Source organism: Nymphaea colorata, chromosome 1, assembly GCF_008831285.2.
Source record: "Nymphaea colorata isolate Beijing-Zhang1983 chromosome 1, ASM883128v2, whole genome shotgun sequence".
In the NCBI taxonomy this organism is placed as follows: Eukaryota; Viridiplantae; Streptophyta; class Magnoliopsida; order Nymphaeales; family Nymphaeaceae; genus Nymphaea; species Nymphaea colorata.
Window position 1 is genome coordinate 27,679,610 of NC_045138.2, and position 15,574 is coordinate 27,695,183.

General features: G+C 38.1%; 1 protein-coding gene across 2 annotated transcripts; it reads right to left on the reverse strand.

Annotated features, from left to right (window-relative positions):
- Positions 1-2,499: 2,499 nt before the first annotated feature.
- LOC116245923 (protein EFFECTOR OF TRANSCRIPTION 2-like) lies at positions 2,500-6,788 on the reverse strand. 2 transcript variants are annotated; one of them, XM_031617537.2, is made up of 3 exons: positions 6,614-6,788; positions 4,669-5,055; positions 2,500-3,497 (listed from the first exon to the last, which is right to left on the reverse strand). In XM_031617537.2, the coding sequence occupies exons 1-3, from the start codon at positions 6,692-6,694 to the stop codon at positions 2,727-2,729; spliced, it is 1,239 nt and encodes a 412-aa protein (XP_031473397.1). In that variant the 5' UTR covers positions 6,695-6,788; the 3' UTR covers positions 2,500-2,726. The 2 variants fall into 2 exon arrangements, with proteins under 2 accessions (XP_031473397.1, XP_049931591.1); XM_050075634.1 differs by lacking the exon at positions 6,614-6,788 and adding an exon at positions 6,414-6,607.
- Positions 6,789-15,574: the final 8,786 nt, after the last annotated feature.

A 15,574-nucleotide genomic window follows, 5' to 3' on the forward strand; every position in this document is an offset into this window, starting at 1 on the left:
GAATTGGCAAAAATTATTAATAAAACAATAGAATTCTTCTTGGGATGACCAGAAAGACAGTTTGGTTCACTTCGCTCTCAGGCTTGAGCCATAGCTTGCTCTCACTACAGCTTAGTTCTCTCTCTTGAACTTGTTTTCCTTTTTTTTTCTTATTTCTTTTGTTTTGGATTTTTCTTTTATTGCGACATCTTTTCTGTAACATCTAATAACTGCTTGTGATCACTTATTTTGGTAATATGTGATCATTTTATCCATTCTCTTTCATTCAATGTATATATGTACATGAGCTGAAATACTCGGGCCATCAAGAAGTTCCAGCAGCGAGGCAGAAGCATCCAGATGGCTGGAGAAACTGTATAATGCAGCCCGATGCAATTGCTTGTGTGGGCCGGTGCATGCTGGAGAAGGGGAAAGGGAAGAGAGAATGCCCAAGCGGATAATCTAAAATATCCAATTCCAAAGAGATTTGAAGGTTTCATTCCCTAACAAATCATGTCATGAAAGCAGAAGGGCATATCCAAACTGTGTGCTCAGCCACCTCCATGGCAATCCATGACTCTAAAGTTCGAGTGAATCAGGAGAATTCGCATAGAACCCTGCAACATTACCAACTCGAGAATGTGCTATCAGCCCATTCCTTATAGCCAAAATCTGCCGCAAGCCCACAGGAAGAATCACTGTCAAACTTTCGAACAGGTAGTCCTACATCATATGACAAAACTTTTATCAGGTTCCTTTTCCCCTCAGAATAAATAAGCTTGGGGTTGAAGATATGCCGGGACCGAACGTGAATTCCTCAGCCACAACACAACCCTCCTAGGGCAGTGAATTGAACAAGTAGTTTGTAACTTGAATCAGTTCAGCTCGTACCGTGCTTACTTTGACTCGGTCCAACAAGTAATGAGTTCAGCTCTCATGCAAAAGTTGGGCTTTCACATGGCTTCTAGATGTCACCTTTGCAAGGCTAATGTGGAAGAGGAGCATCACTTGTTTTTTCAGGAAAAGTATCTAGAGCTACATGGCGTAAAGTCATCTGGCAGTTTGGTGTCAATGTAATGCCGCCGGCTGGACCGGTACGTGGTTTAAAATGGTGGAACCAGAAAAGTTTCAAGAGTAAAGAGATTACCAAATGCTGGAAGGATTTCTATCATATGGTTGTATGGTTTATATGGAGGTTACGCAACAACATCAAATATGATAAGGTCAGGCTTAGCAACCAGATTGCTGAAACTGCTTGGAAACAATGCAAGGAGCATATACTGGCATGGAAGTCTTGATATGGACTGAAATAGGTACACCATGGGGTAAATGGAATTGGACAGACAGCGATCAGGTTGGTCTGCATATTGTCATGGACAAGAAGAAAAAAAAGCTAGGAGCGGCAGGACTGATTAGAGTCTTCTCAGGAGAGGCTTTGTATGGAGTAGGCCGATGGGAAGGGTAGTCACAACTTCCAAGTGCATATGTGGATACTTTTGAAAAATGTATGAGGCATCTACATGCCATCATGCCAGACCAGTATAAGAGCGTTGTTTTTCAATGTAACAACCAGAAATGGAGGAGGCATTTGGAACAGCGAACTCAATGTAGTTCTAACTCCCATGTTGATCATCTTCCAGATTGGCTTCAGTCCAAACAGATGTTTTTTAACAGATATTTTCTGGCTTCAGAGGTATCAACACTCCAGAATCTGTACTATACCATGAACAGCAATTGTAAAGGGAGTTGTGATCCCCTTTCTTTTTTGCTCTCATTGTGTGGATTAGAGCCTTGACCAGCGCCATTTTTGTTTCTGTAAACACTATTTTTTGCCAATAAAGGTAGGGACCAACCCCCAGCAGCTGTTTGCCGGAAAAAACAACTTCAAATTTCAATACTAAATCATGCTTATGCAGGATCAAGTAATTGTTAAATTGCAGCTGGTATTAGGCACTGGCAGAGCCGGAAATGTTGGCTGGAGGGGCACTAATTCAACAACTTTAATGCTTTTAAGGGCACCTATATCTATGGACAATGGGCAACTGAACTGATATCAGGCCAATTACTAGTTTCATTCCCGTTGGTGCTAACCCCTGCATATGTCACGTAACCAACCAAACCTCTCAGCTTCGGTGCAATTTCCTTGGGACTCAAAAAATTGTCAACTTATGCTAACCTCAAGTACAAACTTCGGTCAAGTTTATCCTTGGCTTGCTATATAGGCTTGAACACTTTCTGAAACAAGCTTGAACAAGCCATGTTCGTGATCAGATGGGAGCCCTCGTGACGAACATAACCCAAGTTTGAGAATGCTTAAACAAAACTAATGATCTGCGTTTGAAGAAACTCCGGGTTCGAGTCTTTGGGCTCATTTTCGAGCCCAGCCCAACCATTCGCCCTCTCATGTTCAACTCATTAACTTGCTGGACCCAAGCACTCGCCCTCTCAATAAGAACAAAGGGTAAAGGGGAAAAAAAATTTAAGACTAACAAGTCCAGTTATCTCGTTCAATACCTATCATCACAGTCAATATAAATGAAGGATTCATTATATGAACAGCACTAATAGTGCTAGTACAGCCAATGTAATGTAACAGATTTTAAATGTAAAAAACACGTTACAACAATAATCGCTACACACCTCTCATGATAAATATTCCCTATAAGCAGAAAATTTTGAAATATGGTTTATTCATTTATGTACTGTGACCTACTTCCATGATTTAGAATACTGAGCATTTGAAGGGTTTATGCACCAACCCTTCTACCTTTGTGTTTTTCACATCTCTTCCTTCCAGGAACTGGCTTTTGCTTGCAGAAAGATCCATCTTCTAGGATCACGCCACACACACAAGGATTCCCTTTTGGTGGTCCATGATGATCTGTATTCAACCCTTCGTGCAGTCCATTAATCCTCCTCCCTTTATGCTCACTGCATCTCTTTCTTCCGGGAACAGGAGGCTCTTTGCAGATAGACCCATTGCCAAAGGCTACACCACAGACGTTTTGTGGATCAAGACCACCAGTTGTTGCTTCGTGATCATCTGTATTTGACCCTTTGTGCAATCCATTAATCCTCTTCCCCTTATGCTCACTGCATCTCTTCCTTCCAGGAACAGGAGGCTCTTTGCAGATAGACCCGTTGCCCAAGGTTACACCACAGACATTTAGTGCATCAAGACCACCAGTTCTTTCTGCCACCAATCTAGGCCGTGAATGGCTGAATTTGAGAACACGAGCATGTAAATCAGGATTCCTTTCAGGATTAGAATCAGTATCTACAATTGGCTTGCCTGACTTGATCTCAATTCCCATCTTTTTTGATCCAAGTGCCTTCCACTTCAACTGTTTGAATGACAGAGGGATAAGTGTGAAAGCACGGATGCCTAACCCAGCTTTATCCAACTTTTGGAGGACGTAATCAGCACGGCGAGAACCATTGCTTCCCTTGTTCCAAGCATAATCAAAAAATGCAAGAAGCTGAGACTCTTTTAGCTCGGCTTCTTTCTTGTTTTTCATCTGTGATAATAGACTGTTGCATTAATCAAAGAGTACTGAGTACATGCATGATCCAAAGCAGTGGTCAGCCAGAAGTTTCAATAACATGCTCCAGAACACTCTGATTTTCTGTTCTTTACGACAAGTTATCCCAGCCTAAGAGTTTGTCAGTTGAACTACATGAAAGAGATTATGATGTCTTAATCAAGCAGCAAGAAATAGTGCACTTTAACTAGGATTACTAGCTTTCCACAATAGAATTGAAATTAGGCTATTATATTACATAGATTTTGGCTACAAACCAGCCTAAAGCCCTAAACAGTTATTCTGTAAGACAGGAGGGATGTGAAATGTCCAGCAAAAACTTACTTTTCTTTGGGAACATAATTGTTATATTATGCAAGTCAGGTCATGACTAAAGTTGATGATCAAACCTAGCAGTCTTCGTAGTGCAGTAGATAATCACAGCTCAACACAATCGCAATTTAAACTGAGTCGAGATTGAACAAGCAATATCCTGATTTGATCAATAAATAATCGATGAAGACATCATCAAAATTCACAAGAATGGTCACATGCAACATTTAAGAGATGAAACAGGAAAAAAAATCATCCCAAGCTAAACCCAGGAGAAATGACGAATACCTCCTATATTACTGTAAAATGGTCGAACTGAAACCTATGACTGAACCAAAAAAGCTCTCAGAGATCCAGTTTGTCCAGAAACAGGAGCGGAGAACAAAAGCTTCAAAGAGAATAGTGATTGTTACTCTTCACATCGAATAGCTATCAACTTGATGGAAGTGCATTTTGAAAATTTAGAAAGAGAAGGAAAGGCATCAACACATAATTGGAAGAAGAAATAACTCATCGCTTCCTGTATGGATACAAATTCAACCCATAAAACAGGAGATGAAAACAAAAGCTTCAAAGTGAATAGTCATTGTTTCTCCTGGCATCAAATAGCTATCAACTTGATGGCAGTGTATTTTCAAAATTCAAAAAGAGAAGGAAGGGAATTAAAACATAATTGGAAGAAGAAATGACTCGTTTCTTCCTACATGAATACAAATTTAACCCATAAACGTGTTTCAATGAAGTTTCTGTGCCATCAAAGACAGGCAAAACAAAGCTCATGCACTAGTAAAGGAACATAAGAAACTCTTTTATAGGAACATCTGTAGAAATTTACCGGTGCCCATCTAAACACGATTGGGAAGCCTCTGGAAAATACATCAATGAATAATCCAGGTCCTTGCTGTATATAAGGAATTGCAGGTATATCAGTTGGTTCTCCTTTATTTGAAGAAGGAAAAGAAACTCCATGGTCCAAATGAGAGCCTGCCCGGCCATACTGCTGCAACCTTGCGCGGACATTGTCAGCTTGCCCAAGATACACAACAATTACATGGTCAGAATTTATTTTACGGATCATTCGACCTGTTTCTGTGTGATATTTAGCTATCCCAAGTTCATAGAGACCAGGGCAAGAAGAAATCGGGAGGTTATGGATTCTATATCTTTCTGCTCCATCCTTACCCAAGGAGTAGTCTTCCCAATCAGAAGGCCCAATAAGAATCTGAAATGAAGCCAAACAGCTTAAAACAGAGAGTAGTGGAAAAAACTGAACTACATTAACTAAATATGAGTGAACAACTCTGAGGCAGTAAACTTCCACACATCGTGTCTTGATCTACCTATAGATGAAAAAAGATGATAGATTGACAAATAAATAAGGACCCACCAAAATCTTCACTCGGTGTGAAATGCTCAAACCAATGTTTTAAAAAGCGTATCGTAAGCCGTATCGGTCTGGCTTTAAGATGCGTTGTATCGTAAAATATCGTAACATATCATAATCGTATCGTTGTTTTTAATAAATCAGAAAAAAAATCGAAAAAAAATCAAAAAATTAATAAAAAATCAAGAATAATATGTTCTTCATAAAAAACACATAGATTCATAAGTCATAAGTCCATAAGTCTATGAGATACCACATCAAAAAACAAGTTTTAGATGTTATGTATTACATCACAAGATGATAATGAAATTGTGAAAATGTTCAATGTCAATACATATAAAATGAAAGCACTCTCGACTCTCATTCATAATCTTCATCATATTCATTCTCATCCCCATCTCCATCTCCTTCTTCATTTTCATCTTCACTATTTAAAAAAAACCTCTTTCCTTCCAACAGGAATCAGCCACCCATGCACAAATCCATGGTTTAATCGATGATTTTATTTTGAAAATCGATGATTTAACAATGGAAATCGATGATTTCCCTCCACGGCAACACAATCTCTAGGTTAAAAATGAAGAAAGGTCGGGTTTTTATAAAAAAAATAAAAAAAAGAGGGTTCCAACCCTCTTTTTTTGAAATCAGCCCGTATCATACGACACGGGACGTATCGCACCGTATAGTACGATACGGGGGCATGTATCTTACGATATGGGATGTATCGCACTGTATCATACGATATGGAGGCCTAATATCATACGTATGGTAAGATACAAGCACGATACACCCTTATTTACAAGGGGTGTATCGTATCGTATTTTGTAAAAGAGACGATATTTATCGTACGATATGGCCCCTTATCATAAATATCCTACCACACTGGCTCAAACCCAATCTACTAAATAGAAACAAAATAGTATATATCAACAAGGAGACGATCCGACTTCTTATCTGATGCATTGACGTGCATAGCATCGTAGAAACTAGTCACTGTTTTAGTCTAACAAGAAGTTTTTCCTACTCGCAGAAAGGAAACTTGATCCAGACTGGAATTGTTAATGGCATCAATTGATCTTACCAACAAGCCTGAAAAGAAAACAGTAACCCTTGAACGAACAGAAGATAATTTCTTTCCGTTCAATCTGAGATTGACAGCAACACCTCGCTCCAAAAAAGACACAAAAGAGACTTACCTTCTTATATCATCAGCGACAAGGGGAGGGAAGGAAACTTCCTCTTTTTTCACATATCATCTATTCCAAACGATGGTATCGGAAAACAAGCATTTTCCAACTCGAAAAGAGAAAAAAAAATGGCAAGAGCTTTATTCTAAAGATAAAATGAGATACAGAAGAGATCCCACAAAAGAGAGGGGGTGAAGAGAAAGCCGAACCTCCCACTTGGAGAAGACACTGTCATGCTTGGTCTTGTAGCAATCTTCTCTTCTTACTCTCGAGATCTCAGCGGTACCCATTACCCCAAATCTGAACGAAGGATGACACTTAGAATGATTTTGGATGCCATCGAGCCGGGGAAGAGACGAGGGCGGGCATGACGTCGGATTCCTTTGTCTGCTTCGGTCGACTTTAAAGTGGACCCACTCCCTTCAGGAATAGTGCTACCATTAAGTCCCTTCAAAAACGAGACTTTTCATGCAAACATCTCCTGTTTTAGCCCCAATTACAAAATGAACCTCACTCATTTATAAGAGTTAACTTTTGCAGACAATCGTCAAATAGAAAGTTGTTTCTAAATTCTAACATTGTATCTTGACTCTTTAGGTTAAGAAATGTTCTGCTTCTTTTTGCTTTAATTAAATATACAAATTTGATCTCCGAATCCCAGATATAAAGCTATGAATGGACACAGAAAGCATGCTTTTTAAATTCACTAACAAGATATTGTGATAGTGTAACTGTTCTTGAACCCCTTTTGCATATAATAAAGATGCTAAGTGCTAACCAAACATAGAAAAAAAAAAATTGGCTTTTCAAGTGAGTGAAAGGTCATCCTAACATTGTTCTTGAACCCTTTGTACCTATGAAGATGCTAAAAAAAAATGGCTTTGCTTTTCGAGTAGTGAAAGGGGTCATCCCACCATCACAGGAAGAGCTAAGGCCCTTCCTTGCCTTTACCTCTAGGTAGACTAGGTTGGTACCAGGTGTTGAGACCTCCCTTAACTCTACGTCCAATTATGTCGGTACCAGGTGGCAAGATCTCTTTGGAGTGAACACAAGCTGAGTCAAGCCTGTGTTCAGTCAGCTCGAGCTTGGCTCAACTAATAAAACCTTGAGCTTGAGAATAGCTCGACGAAAGCAGCTCGAGCTAGACTCGATAGTTACATGTTGAGCTCAAGCTCAACTCGATTAGGAATCGACAAACTCGTTTGAATAGAATTGATGTTCATCGTTATGTGTTGAATTCGAGTTCGACTCGATTAAGGCTTGACAAACTCGTTTAAATAGAATTGATATTCATTGTTACGTGTTATGCTCGATCTCGACTCGTTTAAAGCTCGGGAAACTGGTAAACTCGTTTGAATATATCTACTTGATTAAAGTTCGACAAACTCGATTAAGGCTCGAGCTCGACTCAGTAGTTATGTGTTGAGCTCGAACTCAACTTGATTATTTGAACGAGTTGACTCATGAACTAGAGTTCGACTCATTAAGCAAATGACTCGACTCGAGCTCGTTCACGAGCCGAGCTTTAATGAGTCTAGCTCGAACTGGACTCATCATTCACCCCTATCAATGTGCTTCAAATATTTGAGAAAAAGTTGGTTTTCATTATTGACTTTTAATATTACAAGTGCATCTGCCAAAGCCGCTCAACATGGCCTCCTGTTCTACCACAATGAAATGTAGTTATGTCATTTTTTAGAAAATGAACGTTTTCATTATTTTTCAAATAGGTAATCTTTCGGCATCATTGTTAACCTAAACGCATGGTCTCATGTATAGCTACACTTTTTTTTTTGTCATGGTAAGAGGATACAGGTAAGATTCCTTTCAGACGCCAGCGGAAAACCATATAAGCCTGGTAAACAAAAGATGATACTTTTTTTCCTTTCTTTCAAATATATTCATGTAAGTAGTACATCTTATTGCTCGCACCTACTCTTGATAGGCCTCTCTCTCGCTCCTGCTTTCTTGTTTATGTGGGTCCTCTGAGCTCGGGTACTAGCCTCACAAGTAGAAGATAAATGGTGCATTTCTTTAAGCATTTATTTGTTTCTTTCACAAGATTGTTAAAAACAAAGGCTCTAAAGCCGCTTTTTTGTTTTTCTTTTATGATCAACTTACCTAGTTGACAATTTTACTCCTTTTCATACCATATTCTGGTTCTTCACTTGTTCTTCATTATACATCTTTCAAATATCCATCATTTCCATAACGACCCCCTTCAACTTATAGATATATATTAGGCTGATCCACCTAGCCTGTCTGCTGACTCCGTTTCTTCGAATACTTGGGGCCTGACAGATTTCATCGCTAGGAAAATCTTGAGGATGAGATTTTCGAGCAACGGATTTCATAGTTTAGAAAATCTTGAGAATGAAATTTGTGGGGAATGGTTCATCTTGATTGTGTAGCTACACTCCCACAAGAAGAAGATGTCTCCATTAGAGACAGCCAGCATCTGGCGTGCTGTTGGCAATTGAAATGGAGTACTGTTACAGAAAGAATGACATAAGATCACTAATCATGTGACACATATGGCGATCTCAGCCACATAAATGATCTTACCACCCCCGTCATTATACTCATATTTATTTTAATACTGTCCGGAAAATGTACTGCAATTTATGTGGTTACAATATTTCGCTTTTGTAAGTGCAATTAAAGAGTGATCTGATCATCTGCTCTCCTGTAAAATATAAAATAACTTCAGACTGTAAGTGAGAAACCAGTCCCCCAAGATTCCAAGCAGTTAATAATAACTTAAAAACCATAGCCATCATGACCTCATAATCTCTAATCCACAAAGTAGAATTCTTTAATGTTGGCGTCCTGTAATTAGAGATCATGAACTCCATTATTTTACTTATCATGATGCCGGTCATGCACACCACACGTGATGCCTTTCATGCAAGAACTTGACAAGAAGAAGACAGGGTTTAGTTGGTATGGAAAACCAACGAAGGAAACAGCAATGGAAAAGGCTTTACTGGAACAGAAGCATTTGGCTGTGAAAAAAACAGCATGATTTGACAATCCTGTTCTGTTAGATTTTTAGTTTTTCATGCAACAAAGGAATCAATCAACTAAGTTTACCTTCCAACATACGTCAGAATTAAATATGTCTAACCTGCTAGATCTTTTAATATTTTAAGATTGTAACCAGTCGTCAGCAAACTACTACTAGCTGTTATTGGCTGTTCGGCCTCCTTGATTTCCTTTATATTGGAGACCGTTCATATCCACGGCAATGTTGAACTGTTTGAGTACTTAGATGCCTAACGGATTAAAACAACGGTCAGGGTGGGGGTCGGTAAGCGACTGGTTTTTGTTTTGAATTCTCATAGCATAAACTCTCTATATTGTAAAAATGGGCCACTGACATGCACAGTGTGTTGTTGACAAATTAAGTAATTAGGAGTTTTTATCAACAAAAAAAAAAATCAAAACTGACGTGCCAGAAACATTGATATGTGATGAAAAATAAATAACAACAAAGAAATTGTCCGTTCAGTTTTCAGGTCACCAACTTGCCATCAGATGGGTTTGAGCTTGGGGCCAAAGAAGATTCATGTACATTGAAGCAGATTCATAAATCACCATGGATTTATTACTGTTTCATAAATCTATCTCATTGAAGCAGATTCATGTACATTTGTTTTAGTGTCTCAGGGATTCATCTTATTTTTTTTAGCAAATTCGTGAGACAGTAACACAAGTGCCAAATGACTCCTCAAGGTTTCATAGACACCATGTGACTCCCTTAGTCATAGAATGAAGGTGATGGCGTAAGGCTTGACTAGTTATTTCAACAATAATTTAAGCTGTTCACTAAGAGTGGTAATATGTATACTTTGATCCAAAGATGTTAATTGATTGAATTGGAATAGGATGTATTTTTTATCATATTCAATTTATTAAATGTTCACATATTTTAATTTGAACTTGAATTTGATTTCTGAAGTCACAATAGGAGTCTAGTCCAAATCTGAACCACATTATGATAGGTTAAGAACCAACTTTCGAACTCTACACTTATTTAACTTTTACTTAACCTGATCGTGTGTTCATTAAAACTGAATCTAGGATAATTAACCTGATCATGTGTTCATCAAATTCTTTTCCATATCCCAAATTTTTGAATCAGTTTTGTCAAATATCTTATCTAAATATGATCCATTAACAACCCTATTGTCACTAGTGCATTAACACCCTCAGTAGAGTAGAGTACTTGTCGAAATTGTTGAACCACATAATTTAAGCGGCGATCTTATGTAACTGTTGTTATTATAATAGTTATGTGCCTTCGTACATGACATTTTCTAACCAAGACACTCTTGTTTTTTTGCTCAATATTCATTCCTTAGTTTAAAGACTGTATTAATGAATACATGCATGATTGGTGTTTGCAAAACGACGAGACTAAAATGTAGAACATAAAAGGACAAGCAGCCTTGGATTCTTTCCTATGAAATTTTAACAGTACTTAAATAAAGTAGATGGTACGATTTCACAAGCAAGACAAGTTCAGGCACACTGTGTAGTTAATTTATTTCGAGCTGGAATTTGTACATGGGAAGTACTTCAGGTTAAGCAACTTCTTTATTGTTGTCAGTATCGATTTCGACGCATATTGGCTTGTTGATCGATACAAAAACGAACCAGCCGATACGGCCCAAATCAGCCCTTTTCTTTTCCTTTATTTAAAAATTACTTAATAATAATTAAAAAAAAAACAAGCACAATAAATTATTTCTTGGTCCCAACACGGGAAATAAGATGATTCCTCCGTTTGTTGTGCATAAGTGCATGAACTTAGTATGGTTTCAAGCACTTTGTCTTTTATGCAATTTTACTAAAACAAGCCTCACCGGTTCTCTACATTACAAAAAGGTTTACGCTCTTGAATCCAGGCATCCTTGAAGTCACATTTTTAATTTTTTATGGGTTGTTTGGTAATAGTAATTCATTGTTCTATGCATTTATCCAAAAAAAATAAAACATATTTATGAAAGATTGTGACAAGTGTTTCATGAATCTACCTCATTTTTTTTAGCAAATACATATACATCAGAAAGTAACAATACATTAATGCAATCAAACACATATAGTCCTCACCATCAAGTGATCTGCCTTGACCACGTTGATGGGCCAAACAATTGGATACATATACGCTCTTTGGCTTATGGTATTAGAATTTGAATCCAGTTTCGAAACCTTTTTACATGTAAATGTAATTTAAGTAGCTAACTAAGCTACTAATATCTGGATCAAGTGATAATATTTTCTCCTCAAATCTGAACCATTTTCCGAATCCAATTTGTCCATTTCAATTAGCAATCTAATCTTGTCAAAGGTGTATCGTGTATGATCACCAAATTGTATCGGCGACAAACTGGTGCTACCCAGAACACAGACCTAATGTGCATAGCAATCTATTGAGTCCGCTTCGGAGTGCAAAGATCCAATATTCACATGTATCCGGATTTGGTCTTATTCATGCTGAGGATTTAGTTGGGACTCAGATAAAAGACTGCATGTTAAATCTATATTTGACAGTTTTTTAATCAATTAGTCCTTTTGGTAGCCAAATGTATTGGAGTCTTAAGACTCTAAGGAGCCTTTCACGATTTTGAGCCTTTCACGTCCTCACCAGCCTCCTATAATCAACTCAGACCTACTAAGGAAGGGCTGCACAGTCTAGAGTGAGTTTGGCCAGCACGATCTTGACTCGGCTCAAAAAACTGGAGCTTGAGCTCGTTTTGAACTCTAGTCGAGCTTTTTATAGTAAGCTCGAGCTCGAACTTGACTCATTGAACTTATTTAACTAGTTTAAGCGCTAACTTGTTTAGTATTAACTCGTGTCACTTGTTTAAATCGTGTAACCGTTTAACTCGTGTAACTTGTGAAATTTGTTTTTATTCTCAAAGTTAAAAATGGTGAACCAGTTTTGACAATATTATATAAAATTTCGGATTGCGAGTTGAATCGAGTATAAAACGAATCAAGTTCTTAAAACTCGAACTCGGCTCGTTTATCGTTTCGAGCATCTTTGTAAGCTCAAATTCAGCTCGTTTATAAACGAGTCAAGCATGAGCCAAGTTTTTTTGAGCGAGTTCGAGTCAAGCACGAGCTTCAACCCGGACATCAATGCAGCCTATAACCTATATACCTGATAGTAGGATTTCCTGTTGCTCACTCGAAATAGTGAAAAAAAAATGCAAAATTGGTAACTCTGATAGTAAGATTTCCTTTTGCTCACACAAAATAGTGACAATGGTGCAAATTTGATGTGTAATTCAAATATAATATATGAATGTAAGTCTAAAAATCTAAGAAAAATGTTCACTAGATTTTAACATAAAAAAAGTAAAATTTTCCTTTTTCCAGATTAGATTTGGTTTCAATTTTTCGAATGAAGATTTGAATTGGACTCCGGATCCAATTAAAAGGATCCGATGAATGGAATATAATAAGCTAGGAGGAGGAGGAACAAGCGGGCGAGCAATTTCGAAATGAAAATTTACCACCAAAAGGTTCTGTGTCATCACAAAGCATTTAATGCCCGTGGAGATTCGAACACACGACCCATCCGTGAACGCCGCAGGGTCGCCATCAAGACCCTGACCCGGCCCGCCGCTCCGCCGTCGGGTCGCCCTCTCGATGTGGACGGGCGCAATCAATGCCTTCCCCGACCCGGACCCGGACCCGGACCTCACCATTCATTTAAGTGATCGCACCGACCCTTTTAGGACGGATGGATCATGATCTGATCCAGGCATGCATTGCTTTACCGACGGATGAAACGGCGTCGCTTGCATGAATGCATCATAACGCTGTCACGTGATCTTTGAGACGTCCATGTGATGACCCATTAGGAACACCGAGCACTGTTCGTAGGGATGGGTTTCAAAACTATCACAGTTTTTCCGTCCTGATATTTATTCGATAACAACTATTCTTTTGTCGTTTGCATTAATTTTATATATTTACGTGCAATTGTTTTATATTTAAATACATTTTAAGATATTATACCATTTTTTAAAGTTAATTTATGCGTCTAGGTTTTGGTAATTACTTTGAAGGGAAGCTCGATTGCCTCTTATCTGAAATCCTTGGATTTGAGAGTTGTGTGAATTTAAGATTAAACCTTTCTCCTTTGATCTTAAATTCAGCGTTTTCTCTATACAAAAAGCAAAATAAGGATTTCAAATGAGGATTTTAAGTCTGACTTTAGATCATGAGTTTGATGAACCATGGATTCTATTGAGAATCTTTTGTTACATCGTCAATTCAAGGATTTCAAACATGAAATAATCATTTGGCAACAACAACAGTTCATTACTATTTTATGAATCTACCCTCCAGATTTAATTTGTCTCAACTTTTATTCGTGGAACAGTAGTAAGTCGTTCTCGTTGCCAAATGGCTTGTAAAGTTGTGTTTGATAGCCTCAAATCTTAGATCCGATGCTGCATTAAAAGATGAATTTTAAAAGATTTTCAATTTAGACAAACTAAAGATCTTAGTAAAGTGGATCTTAAATCCACATTGTATATATAAACTCGTGAATTTAAGGTCTGATTGTTTGGGGAAGAGGTTCGACCTTAAAGGCCACCTCAAAAAATCTAAGGCAAACTCCTCAAACATTTGGTTGGAGATCACTACTTATGATCGGTCGGCGACCACTTATTGGCCGAAAGCCCGACATATGTATATATATGTGTGTGTTAAGCCAAAACTAAGTTGAACCGAGCCCGACTGATCTGACTCAGAATCGGACGGGCCCTGCCCCATGCCGGGTTGTAGGAATCAGCTCCCTACTTTGCATGGTGGGTGGGATTTTTCACGTACACTTTGTCACGGGCTTCAACAACAACATGGCTTAAGATTGACTCAGGAAGCCCTGGCTATGCTTACGTACGGGTCTGCCTAGGGTGTCCTTCAATTTACAAAGATTTGGCTGCAAACTTAGGGTGGAAAACCCGATACGGACAAAGTTGGTCTTCTCTGTTTCGAATCGGGCAAGTAATTTGTGTGGAAAGCTGGAATCTGTATGCAATCATTTTGGATCTGAAATGAGCCCGTTCAGTTTTCTGGGTCAGATGAGAATTGGGCATGGATCAAAATCTGAATCTGGGTTTTCTTAATGAACCTAATTAGGATGGTTTATTGGAATCTCCCTTCTCCTTTATCATGGTATTCGATAATCAAATCAAACCTATTGGAGAATTGCATCATTCCGCCATGATCAAATTTTTTTAGCTCCAAGATGATCTACTGTAAGGTACTTGTGTTTAATTTCTTAGCCACGTATATAGGCATTAGAACTAGAAGACCTAGTGTAACTTTTAAGTAGATAGGCCCTTAGGTTGAGTTTGTTCACCACATATCACAAATAGTAGCAAGATATTACCGAGGATTTCAAATTCATGGGTTTAAGGTCGGACTTCCCCACCATTAGACCTTAGGTTGCATTTGATAGATTCAGATCTTAGATTCGAGGATGCATTAAAACGTGTTTTGGGAGATTTGAGGATTTCAATAGCATGGATCTTAAATCTATGCTGCATGTTAAAAATCATGGATTTAAGATCGAATTGGAACGGGGAAGGGGTCCACGGTGAAACAAACGCAACCCAAGTGCATGGTTTTTTATATATAGCATGAACTTGAAATCCATTCCATTGAGATCTTATGTTTGTTTAAACTTGAAATCTCACATGGTACAACTTTTGAAGCAGCTTAGAATCCTATCAAATAGGACCCAAGTAAATACTCATAAATAATGGACACTCTTTTATTTCATTCTCCACATAAATAATGGACACTCTCTTTAGTAAATCGTAATGTTTTCATTTTACACCTTTGGTTGTTCTCAGGCAGGGCGATTTACCATAAAGAAAGTGGTAATTGTCCAATTAAACAGCCACAGCAGAACCAGCAAGCTACTTTAAGATGGAAATCAAGTTAAATATTGAAAATGATAACATACTGTTTCATAACAGTTGTAAAGATTATGACAGATTCATAAAACAATGTGCAGTACAATTTTTGTCCACATATTTTACTTGTCCTGTTGTCCAGTTGTTCAAAGTATTCTTACAAATAAAGACAACCAAAACCTTAAAGAGAAGCAGTAAAAACTCAAAATGTTTGACAAGGAGAAAGCA

Coding starts and splice junctions, on each gene's coding strand:
- LOC116245923 (XM_031617537.2), bottom strand. CDS start 6,694: ATGGGTACCGCTGAGATCTCGAGAGTAAGAAGAGAAGATTGCTACAAG. Junction 5,056..6,613: donor GTGTCTTCTCCAAGTGGGAG/GTTCGGCTTTCT, acceptor GCTTCATTTCAG/ATTCTTATTGGGCCTTCTGA. Junction 3,498..4,668: donor TCGTGTTTAGATGGGCACCG/GTAAATTTCTAC, acceptor CTATTATCACAG/ATGAAAAACAAGAAAGAAGC.